General features: G+C 37.2%; 1 protein-coding gene across 1 annotated transcript; it reads right to left on the bottom strand.

The window, feature by feature from the left end:
- Window positions 1-873: 873 nt before the first annotated feature.
- Window positions 874-8,405, bottom strand: LOC107759125 (THO complex subunit 3). Its single transcript, XM_016576999.2, has 11 exons — window positions 8,283-8,405; window positions 8,032-8,127; window positions 3,939-4,068; window positions 3,332-3,423; window positions 2,895-2,963; window positions 2,132-2,189; window positions 1,923-2,022; window positions 1,596-1,682; window positions 1,437-1,515; window positions 1,225-1,357; window positions 874-1,140 (listed from the first exon to the last, which is right to left on the bottom strand). The coding sequence occupies exons 1-11, from the start codon at window positions 8,346-8,348 to the stop codon at window positions 1,106-1,108; spliced, it is 945 nt and encodes a 314-aa protein (XP_016432485.2). The 5' UTR covers window positions 8,349-8,405; the 3' UTR covers window positions 874-1,105.
- Between the last annotated feature and the right edge of the window lie 3,813 nt (window positions 8,406-12,218).

Genomic DNA, 12,218 nt, shown 5'->3' with positions numbered 1-12,218 from the left:
TTGACTATTTCTTGAAGACAATTTTTGCGGAAGTTACCGGGTGCCGGTGTTAAGGTGTGCGTCCGCCTCTGCTACTCATAGCAAATTGTGATATCTATTTCATTCTTACCTTTGTTTGTTTCTGTTTTTTTTTTCAGGGGGATAGATACCCAGCAAGGATGTAAGATTGAGAAGTCCCATCTGTTACACACAGTCGACTGGCTCGAAAAAGAATCCGAAAGCATTACATGGCAAGAATTGATTGGCCTTCACCAGTAGATTGAGATGGGAGATATTAGGGAAGGTTCCTTAATTCATATTACTACATGAAAGGTGCTAGCAGCGGTCAAAAGAAGAGTTCAGCTGAACGTATGCTAGTGCTTGGAATCTGCAGGAATGAAATGGTACCAGCATTGAGCATGATTGAATATTCATTTTTGGTTGAATTTGACTAAGGATGATCATAATCAAGATGAAGCGTGACCCGGCTGGCAAATCGCAAACATAATCAGAGATATAAATTTTTTGGTCATGTCTTCAGAGAAGAGAACTGTGCTGAGAATCACTTGGCAAATTGGGGGGTGCCAACACAAAGAAATTCTATTTCATTGCCTGCACATGTTAGTTAAAGCCACATTGAGGGAAATGTGCCATTCGGACCAAGAGAGAAGGGGTTTATTCACTGTATAGGACTTGTAAGTTAGATCCCAACTATATAATCTAATGCTAACATTAGCACTCTGTTGTGAGGTAAGGCCTAGTCCCCCTCTCTATGTACTTCATTTCTGCCATACATTTAAAATCCCAACAAAGGAAGGCCACGTATGCTAGGTTCCGCTAGCAACTTGTTCTATTATGAAATTAGGGGCGGCCGTCCAACCAAGTTCATTCGGCTTTTCGAGTCTTCTAAAATGTCTGTTTCATAAATGTGTAAGGAACTTGCTACTTGGGTTTCAAGTATCATGTTACAGATAAACAAATTGACCTCTTCTTCTCTTTACATTAAAAAAAGACTTTCACTGGAACTGGGATAGCATTTAATAATAATTTGGAAACACTTCCAGTGCTCCGACGTCTCTTTCTTCTTAAATCCTTGAAGAGGAAAAAAAAAGGATTTTTCCTTGCTCTACGCACTCTCAAAGCCAAATATGCGAAACACACCTACATGGAAGAAATAAAATTATCAGCCTTAAAGAAAAGGAAAAAGGTCGGAACTTTCTTAAGCTAGAAAGAGGGCGGGCACACCTTCATCAGCCTGGTACTTGTTTTTGTCATCCCCAGCATAGGCAAGCAAGTTGCATTTCGGATTCCATTCCACACTGTTCATAGCAGCACGACATGGAATCTGGTGAACAGACCGTCCAGTTTGGACATTAGCCTGCGGCAAATAATGGCTAAGTTGCTGAGAAGGTCAAAAGATATGCAGAAGAGACAATAACTAGTTCTCGAGTACATACAATGTCAATAAACAAATCTTCACTAGCAGAGGCAATGTAGTCTCCTGTGTTATTGAAACTTATTGTCCTAACAGGCCACCTGAATAACAAAAATCAGACGCCTGTTGTCAGAAACTCCTGTGTAATAATCAGGACGAATAGCTTACTTGAGGAACTTACTCAAGTTTCGTGAATGTTCGAAGACAGAGCATGTCCTTAATGTCCCAAAGGCTGACCAATGAATCAGCACTTCCAACAGCAAAATATCTGTGTAATATTGACATCAAAAGAAGGTATAATTAGTTTAGAGGAAACTCATGGTCTGAAAATCCGGCGCATGATCCTTCAACAAGAGCCTTATTGACATCATAGTGCGAGCCCCATGCATGCTCCTTCGAAAAAGCCTTTATTGACATCATACTAGACTTGTCTGAGACCTCATTAATTTTCATTTAAACCATAGCACGAAGGCAACACGCAAATTTACTTGCAAAGTATCAGGCACACCTTCCTAGTGGGTCAATTGCAATGCAGTAACAACCAGCTGTGTGAGCCATAAGTGTGTCAACAGGTTGTAGAGTCGGATAAGATAAGACTTCCACAGTTCCTGTATGACAAGCAGGAAAACTTTATTGAGAAGAGTTCATATTGGCAACAAAAGCTTTTTCTTGCAGAATGCCAGCAAAGCAACTGCCATCTCATTAATTTGTACTCACCATTTCCAGTTGTAAGAAAGAACATATCACCACTCATGTTCCATGCAATCTCATTTACCTGATGAGGCAAAAATGTTAAAGAATTGGAACTCTGGGAAACTCACAAAAGTGTAACAATATGGAATACATCATGCCGATTGACCGAGTAGGAGTATGACCCAATGCATCAGGCAACTTCTCTTTGCAACTAATTACTTCAAGAAAAGAAAGGAGGGCTGGTTACATGGTAAAGGAAGCGAGCATGAAACAAACAGAGATGATGAGCTTCAGCAAATTAGAGTTAAAGACTTGTCCTGAGAAGAATAAGCATTTGCCCATGCTTGAAGAGCATCTCTAAATTTAAGAGGAAATGGTTATTTATTCATACCACAAGAACAGCAAGTTAGGAGACAAATAGATGCACCTACATGATTTTTCTACATAAAGTAATTGTCAATACCCCCTTGGAGGGGAAGAGAAGATGAGACCTAAAAAGAAGAAAAATTGATGCTGTGTGACTTCAAGTCTTCTTTTAGAATGTCCAACAGATGCTCCGACTCTTAGTTATACTACAGCAGAGTCAAAACTTGCAGCAACACATTTGAGAAATTCTATTCACTTTGAAACACTTGCAACACAAAGGAAAGGCCAACAGTAAGAGATGGAGATGGACCAAACGCAATAGCCTTTATACCAGCACATCACAAGTCAAGTTATAATAACTTTTGATAACCTACTACATGGGCTTATGAGTAGGCTTAAGCTTAGTTGGGGGAGAGACTACCTCGTAATTAAACTTGCGCTTATGAATAGGCTTAAACTTGCGAACATCCAATATTGTTAGCTCATCATCCTGCACCACATAATTCACTAAATTGATTTTTGTGATACGTAAATAATAGGGAACTCCATAGAATTCACCAATAAAGCTCATCATAAAATATGAATGATAGGAAGTACATGCAATAGAAAGAGATGAAGAGTTATACTTATGTAGCATATCTGTATTCCCAGCACAGTCTTTGTGCTGAGGTTTTTATAATATCACTATACATTTCTAAAAAAAAAAAGGTGGGGTGGGGTGGGGGGTGGGGGATTTCTGTGTCTGCACATTCATTCTGACTACATAAGTATCTAGAAGCAGTTAAAACTTAAGATGATAGAAACAAGACGCAGTTGCTGATTTTAGGCATTAATAGTGATAAAAGAAATAATGAGTACCCTGTTCCCAACAGCTATATGTGTCCCATCAGGCTTGTAAGTGATATTGATATTTTCCCCACTGAGCTCAACTTGCTGTGAGCATTTCCCACCTGCCAATTGAAGACCAAATGTGTTAGCATCTGCAACACCCTCGCAATTTGACAGAAAACAAGGCTGTGAAAGTGCACGAAGAGTTACTTAACTCATAGCCCCCCCCCCCACCCACCCACCCACCCACACCTTACATTAAAGTAATACTATTTGAGGAGTCAAATTTTTCATATACTTTTTAAACATTTTTATTTATTAAAAATTGCAATTTATGGTACTTTTTATCTACTTTATGATCATGTTAAATTTCCCCCCCCAAAATATTACGAATTTGAGATCTGAATTGAGACCAAAAATTAGAAAGGTTTGGCCATCGTACTTAAGACCCCTTCATTCTTTTTAAAACGAAAGGAGTAATATTATGGGGAAAAACATGAGCAGATATTAAAGGTTACCCCTTTTAGGATAACAAGATATAGGCTCTTATATCACTGCATTTTTGAAATTCCAATATCTCATTATTTCATACTATTGAGCAGTTGAGCTTAGTGCTGGTGTAGAATAATAAACTTACTACGAGCATCCCATAATCGAACTGTCTTGTCACCAGATGCTGTAGCTATCAATTCCGCATGTTTGGGATCCCAACACAACTGGTCCACACTGTCAGAGTGACCCTTTAATTCAACATCTTTCACCTTACCCTGCAAAGAGCTATCAGAGACTTGGAGGGTACTCGGACATAATAGGTTTCATACTCCACATCCCAGGAAATAGAAATGACCAGAATGTTGCAATGAAACATAAAGAGGGAGCAGTGATTTTCTATATTGCTCGGACTCTCCGAAAATATTGCCGGGTGTGTGTCGGATCCTCCAAAAATAGTATAACTTTGGAGGATCCGACACGGACGCGGCATCATTTTGGAGAGTCCATGCAACATAGGCGATTTTAGGTAGTCTTGTGTATGATGACAAAGCTATTAAAGCTCTAGGTTTTTGCAACCAAAGGCAAAATAGCTTACAATTTTTCAGCAAATTCCAAAGTTAGAGTAACTTAGAATTTGTGACTATGAAACAAGATAAAAGTAAGTTTATAGCCTTGACACAGAGAAATGAGACATGTTCTCATTAGAGTTATATGGTAATCAAATTCTTGCATGCACTAACATAGTATAAGTTTATCCCCCCTCCCTCCCTCCCTAATTAGAGTTATATGGTACTCGACTTTGTTTCATAGACGTTCCAGCTTGCATGCACTAACATAGTATAAGTTTATCCAGTCTTGCAAAGACACTACCTCTCTCTTTATATATGTAGTTCTGATTGATGAGACGCGAGGCGGCGTTAATGAGAGACTGGAGGTTTGAAGACAAACCCTTGAGTCTAAAGGTTTCAAATTGAGTAGGACTAAGACATAATATCTGGAGTGTAAGTTCAGCGATGCATTGGGGGAAGCGGACATGGATGTGCGACTTGACTCACAAGTCATCCCAAGAGAGGAAGTTTCAAGTACCTTGGGTCAATTATTCAGGGGTGTTGGGGAGATAGACGAGGATGTCAAACACCGTGTAGGAGTGGGGTGGATGAAATGGAGGTTAGCATCTGGAGTCCTATGTGACAAGAAAGTGCCTCCGAAACTTAAAGGCAAGATCTATAGAGCGGTGGTTAGACCAGCCATGCTTTATGGGGCTAAGTGTTGGGCAGCCAAGAATTCTCACACCCAGAAGATGAAAGTGGCAAAAATGAGAATGTTGAAATGGATGTACGGGCACACTAGGCTGGATAAGATTAAGAATGAAGATATTCGGGAGAAGGTGGACGTGGCTCCCATGGATGACAAGATGCAGGAAGCGAGGCTTAGATGGTTCGGGCACGTGCAAAGGAGAAGCATAGATGCCCCTGTTAGGAGGTGTGAGCGTTGACATTGCAGGTACGAGGAGAGGTAGAGGGCAACCTAAAAAGTATTGGGGTGAGGTGATCAGGCAGGACTTGGCGCGACTTCAGATCTCCAAGGACATGGCTTTGGATAAAAAGGTGTGAAGGTCGAGCATTAGGGTTGTAGGTTAGAAGGGAGTCGAGTGTTTTTCTACGTTGTTCCTGGGGCGGGGCTAGGTTGATAATGTTTCTCTGTGGGTTGTTAGTGGTTTATGTAGTTTCCACACTATTTTCTATGGCATTATTACTGGTTATTGTTATTGCTTTTACATCTATTTTTTGTTTCTTACGATGCTGATATTATTTTTCTGGCATTTGTTGTTTGTAACTGATCTATTGTCTATTGTTTATTTTTTCTTCTTAAGCCGAGGTTCTTCCAGAAACAGGTAGGGGTAAGGTCTGCGTACACTATACCCTACCCAGATCCTACTTGTGGAATTTTACTAGGTTGTTGTTGTTGTGTGTGTGTGTGTGTGTATATATATATATATAGGGGTAAGGTTTGTGTACACTATAATCTTCCCAGACCCCACTTGTGAGATTTTACTGGGTTGTTATTTTGTGTGTCTATATATATGTGTGTATGTGTGTGTGCGCACGTGCGCGCATAAAATTTTTGGCTTGTGAGCACTAACATGGTATCAGTGGTTTTCTATTGATAATAAGTACATCCTTACCTCCTTCCTAAATGAGTGAAGAACAAGCATTCCATTTGCAAGTGCATAGTATGATAACCTACGGGAGAGATCTCCCCACGAAAACCCATCTTATACTTTTTTCAATTTTCTACTTTAGCAATATTTTGCCCTCCTGTGTAGTCCGGAGCATTTCTGCATCTTTTCACCCATTCTCCAATTTCCTCCAATTCAAGAGTCTTTGCATATCTAAAACATTGAAGTCGCATGACCATGAATACCTTGTCACTAGTCCTAATAAGAAATTCATCAAGTCACTTCCAATAGGTCAACTACAAACAACATTGATCTAGTTCAAGATTACTCCTTGCTATATATGTTGGAGCAAATGTTCACACAAAAACTGCATTCTGTCTTCAAACTTCATGGCAACAACTTCGTAGAATTGGCCACATCAGGAAGAGGATAACAATTTTAGCATGTATCTTCATCAAGTCTATCTACATGTAAGGTTGCAGCATAAAAGAAGTTCAACTACTATCTGGCCAATTCATCACTTGTCTTGATAACTCTTCACTCTTTCTATCCTCATAATTTTCTGCAAATATCAACTGAAAATTCCTTGTCTAACACCTTTTGGTGTCCCTAAATACAAATGATTGTAATTGTCCTTTCAATTAGTATTCAGTACAATTTTCTTGATACCAAAAGATTAACTTTCAACCATGTTAGACTCCTTTTTCAAATTGATGTTTGTACCGTAATGGTAAGAGTAGTTTTGTACAACCTCCTCGCATCTTTCCTAAGCAGACATGTATCAACTTCTCAGAGCAGATTCAATGTTGTACAAAAACTTTTTCATCCAAATAAAAGAGAGACGAACATGCTTATTGAGAAAAAACAAAGAAGAGAGAAAGTGAGTGCGAGCAAGCCTATTAATTTGCAATAAAATCTGCCCCTGCTTCTACAAATAAAGCACCAATTGATCTCGAACTTTTAATACCCTCTATATAGTTTTTGCCAGAAGAATTTGCAATGCAAGTTGAATGTGCAAAAAGTGGCAGATGGCTCTGGAGAAACCTCAAAATTACCAACTTAAGAGAAGACCTCGCAATCAAGAAGCAAAGTGAAGTAACCAAAATTCTTTTCTTTAGCTTCAACTTCTTTTCTGAATAATCATTTTTTCCTTCATTACTTTCCCATTTCATGTAAGGCACAAAAAGCTACTCTAAGTTTGACACTTTAGTCTGTTACCCAATTACATACCTAAATCCAAATTATGCTGATATATAACACCCTTTAATAGAAGGAAATTGTCAATGACACACAGGAGAAAAAACAGAGGTGAGGCTGACACCAATTTGAAAGACCTTGTGTGTTTCTTGTAATCAATCCCACCTCTAACAACAGCCAATAGTTGTCAATCTCAAACAAGTTTTGTCTCCAGAACTTTCCACTTAAACAGAAATTGGCATGGAAATTATATGGAACACATGTATCGAAATTATATGGAAATTCGATGTAAGACTGGGTCAGTGTCAGCCTAAGTTCCTAGATTGAATTCAAGAAAATTGGAAATCCTTTTGCTAAAAATATTTCTTTATACCTTTTCACAGCTGCTTCTATGTAGCATTGGCATTTACATTGGAATTGGGCTTCTTCTACACGTAATCATATATGTTCAATCATGCACTGGCATACTTAATGAAATGATCAAGAGGTCAAAGACTTTTATCTTGCATAGCTGCAGCAAGCTTTACTATCCAGTCTTTCCTCACTTTCACCAACTCATACCAAACATTGACAGATGCAACGGGAGTGCAAACCCGAGGTTTGCACTCTAAACAAAGTAAATAATCTCATCTTAACTGATTTAAATGTTCCCTTTCGCCTAAATTCATCTGAAGTTTGCCAGTTTTAACACACCCAGCTTCACATTTCAACTTATGGATAATGAAATCAGGTCCTAAAACAAGTAGAACAGTCCAAAGCCAGAGAAGATTGGCAAAAAAGGCAACAATAACATAAAGTTGAATTTTCTGAAATTTGTAAAGTTGAATGAAAACCAAAAAAAAAATGAAGTCAAGAAGCTTACGTGGCCATGGGGCTCAATATGCCAAATACGAGCAGTTTGATCAACAGAACCTGAGGCAAGTTTCGTGCCACTGCAGTTCCATGCCACTGAATGCACCTTTATTCCATTCAAATTAAGATTTTAAGAAAAAAAATATAGAAGATATCACATAGTCAAATCATTTATAATTTTAAGGAACCCCAGTTTCAGAAATAGGGCAAGTGAAGTTGGGGTTCTTGTTGTTAACAATGAAATGCTTTGAGAGAGAAAACCTTCTTCTTGTGTCCCTGATATTCTCTGCTATGGAGGTTTTTGAAAGGTATTATTGTTTCTCCCATTACTCTGCTCAGTTGCTGCGGTCCAAGGGCTGCTTGCCTTACGCCCCCAAATATTTAAGCCCCAAAAATGTATAATTTATATTTATATAATAGTTAATTTGTTATAAATATATTATATTATGAATGTTCATTTAGTACTCCGTTGTAAATAATTTTCCTGAAAAAGCTTATCCATATGAGACTTCACCGTAAATATGTTTATCCATTTAGTACTCTATTGGAAATAAGCTTCCCGAGGAAGCTTATCACTTCGGTACCCGGTTATGGATAAACATTACCCTAGGTAGAAGATTATCCATACCGGGTATAATAAGCTTATCCATTCAGTACTCCGTTATGGATAAACATTGCTCTCAGTAGAAGATTATCCATATCTGGTATAGTAGCAGCTTACACAGCAGCTTGTACTAGAAGTTTGTACTAGCAGCTTACACACCAGTTTCCTTTCTTCTATAAATAGAAGAGATTTCAGTTCATTATGTACATCAGTTTGAATTCGAATAATATATCAGTTTCTCTCTATACTTTTCTTTACTTTATAGTCTTTATTTTATAACATGTTATCATCACGAGACTCTGTCATCTCGAGCAAATATTTTGAAAGTATCTAAGGTAAGAACTTTCTTTTCCTAAATAATGTCAAATCTTTCTAAACTTGAATTTGTAGACCTGGATATATCGGGCAAAAGCTACATGTCTTGGGTGCTTGATGCTGAAATTCATCTTGATGCGATGGGTCTGGCAGACACCATCAACGACAAAAATCAGGCATCAAACCAAGACCGTGCCAAAGCAATAATATTCCTACGCCATCACCTTGATGAGGGCCTGAAAATGGAATATCTTACTGTTAAAGATCCAGTCATACTGTGGAATAATTTGAAAGATAGATATGACCACCTGAAGATGATCGTTCTTCCACATGCACGTTATGATTGGACTCATCTAAGGCTACAATATTTTAAATCTATCAGTGAGTATAATTCTGCTATGTTCAGAATTATTTCCCAATTGAAATTATGTGGTGATAATATTACTGATCATGATATGTTGGAGAAAACTTTCACCACTTTTCATGCCTCGAATATGCTCCTGCAGCAGCAATATCGAGAGATGAGATTTAAAAAGTATTCTAAACTTATCTCACATCTTCTTATAGCAGAGCAACATAATGGGTTATTAATGAAAAACCATGAAAGCCGACCTATTGGTTCTTGTCCATTCCCTAAAGTGAATGAGACGAACTTCCACCAAGCTAAACGTGGAAGAGGTCGTGGCCCCAGTCGTGGTCATGGCCGTGGTCGGGGAAGAAACCCCAATCATGGTAATAATAATGCACCAAAGAAGTCTCCTCACCACCAGCAGTGGAAAAGGAAGGAACAAAAGCATGAAGCGGTGCAAGCGCCAAATACAGAAAATGCATGCTATAGATGTGGAGGAAAAGGGCACTGGTCACGTACCTGTCGTACGCCAAAGCACCTGGTTGAGCTTTATCAAGCCTCTCTAAAGAAGACAGAGAAAAATGCTGAAGCAAATTTTATTTCTGAAGATAATTTAGACTTCATGCATTTAGATGTAACTTATTACCTTGCACTCCCAAAAGGAGAAACAAGTCATGTAATCGGTGGTGAATCTATAGAAATGTAAATATTTTAATTTTTGTTGTTTGTAATAGATAGTATGGTTATGTAATTGTTGTACATAAAGAATAAATTATGATTTGATTATGATGTTTACTATAATATATGTTATTTATGTCATTTTGAAGAATATGAATAATATTATTAGATCAACTTAAACTCTAGCAGAGTTTGCAAGAAATATACAACCACCAGAAGTAGTTATATTTCATATATCTCATTGTAATTAACCACCAAAAGTGGTATATGTCTATGATCACTAGAAGTGATAATTTAGGCTTTCTATGGTTACAATTGAAGATAAGCTACATAAATATTCTCTATATTAAATGCATGCCTCGATTTGCTCCTGAAGTAGTAAATATTTTAAAGGAGATTGAGGCATCACAGTTTGATGTGATTAATGCGCATTCAGATAATTATGTTCGATTTCCTGAAGGATGAGAACTTTGGATAATATTAATCCATTCCCTGAAGTGAATGTGACAATATTAATAAATCGGGTAAATATGAACGCACTCTTGATGTGAATATATCACAATTCACCTTCAGAAGAGGTAATATAATTGAGAGAATATATACTCAATATTTCGTATTTTAAATTTGCTCCTGAAGAAGTAACACAATTGAAATTGCCTCCTGAAGTAGGAAAATATTATGAAGAAGAGTTTTCTTGTGCTTAAACAATTCTTTTACATTATTTATTTGATTGTGATTTTCTCTCATGATACCAGAAGTGTATGAGAAATATTTGATAGTACAAAATGTATCAACAACTCCTGAATAGCTAACTGTTTGCCTAAAGGATACATGACACCGGTAGTACCCGATAAATATTAGATTGTGGATAATAAATGAAGGCTCTCGAAGAGCTTATATACAAATATGTCATTCATATTATATGATTATGGTCAAAACATATGTTGTAGTAAACCTGAAGTTTACTAATATAAATGACTATCATATTGAGACTACAAATGATTGGAAGATTGATAATCTTCATGTTTCCACAATCATAGGGGGTAAAATAATATGTATGTGAGAAGTTACCTGCCTTATTCTTTAATTTGTACTATATCATGTATCATAGTAAACCAGAAGTTTACTAAAGCAAAAGTTTATGCCATAGTAAACCAGAAGTTTACTAAGAGATAGCACATGACATGATAAACTTGAAGTTTTCATTTGCCATTTTTAAATGAGCTATTTGAGAATTCAGATAAGCATATACTAAAGAACTAGAAGATTCTTCAGGAATTCTCATGTGTTGCTTGCTCTCATAATGAATTGATTATACCAGCTAAAGTTGGGACTAAGACCCCTGATTCTGAAATATATAAAAGGTGAATATGGGTCCGTTCACCTATCATGTGAACCACTTATAGGTGCATATATGAGATGGTTACATGTGTAATTATTGTCAACCTGCAGTTTGGCATTTGGAATTGCTTTTCTCGATTAAGAGCATAATTTTCAGATTATGAAATCAAGACAGTTCATCTTGATAATGCTGGTTTATATCCAAGCTGGTTTAGCATTGAATACCTCCTATTAATGGCTAAACCATTGCTTATGAGAACAAAGCTTCATGTGTTGGTCTAAGATTTTCTAAATTGCATATAGCAGCACTTGTATGCATCAGATCAACAATATATGATAAGTCCTCCCTTCACAATTGGTTTAGGATCAGAAACCAAATATTTTTACTATCTTTTGTTGCGTGGTATATGATTAATTTTTCTACCATAATACATAAAGATATGTTTCCCAAAGATGATTGGGGATATATGTTAGTTTTTCTAACATTTAGGGGATGGAATAAACAGTTGAAAAATATGCTATATGAATCGAATTATCATGATCCTCACTTAGAAGATAATTCAAGTCGAATGCCAGAAGCATTTGCTGATCCAAAATTAAATATCATATTTCAGCTGCAAATGCTCCTACTAAAATTAAAGTCTCTGAAGGATAGAGTTTACTGTACGCATGAAGCGTGGTAGACCAATCGGTTCCAAAGGTAATAATCCTTGAAAAATAGTAGGAGCTAATGATCAAAATGATCATAATGAGGAGGAAATAAACTCTAGAAGAGCCCACGACATAACATTTCATGAAACTCCCGAAAAAGTTCAGGTACCTGAAAATAAAGAAAGTGATGAGATCTCCACAAGTTATGTCGCTTCGGAACTGACACAAAATGATCGTCGACGATATATTTAATACAATA

This window comes from Nicotiana tabacum, chromosome 10 (genome assembly GCF_000715075.1).
Source record: "Nicotiana tabacum cultivar K326 chromosome 10, ASM71507v2, whole genome shotgun sequence".
In the NCBI taxonomy this organism is placed as follows: Eukaryota; Viridiplantae; Streptophyta; class Magnoliopsida; order Solanales; family Solanaceae; genus Nicotiana; species Nicotiana tabacum.
The sequence above is the reverse complement of the archived record's forward strand: the minus strand, read 5'-3'. Positions and strand labels throughout refer to the sequence as shown.

Coding starts and splice junctions, on each gene's coding strand:
- LOC107759125 (XM_016576999.2), bottom strand. CDS start 8,348: ATGGGAGAAACAATAATACCTTTCAAAAACCTCCATAGCAGAGAATAT. Junction 3,424..3,938: donor TCGATTATGGGATGCTCGTA/GTAAGTTTATTA, acceptor TTCAATTGGCAG/GTGGGAAATGCTCACAGCAA. Junction 2,023..2,131: donor CTTTCTTACAACTGGAAATG/GTGAGTACAAAT, acceptor CTTGTCATACAG/GAACTGTGGAAGTCTTATCT.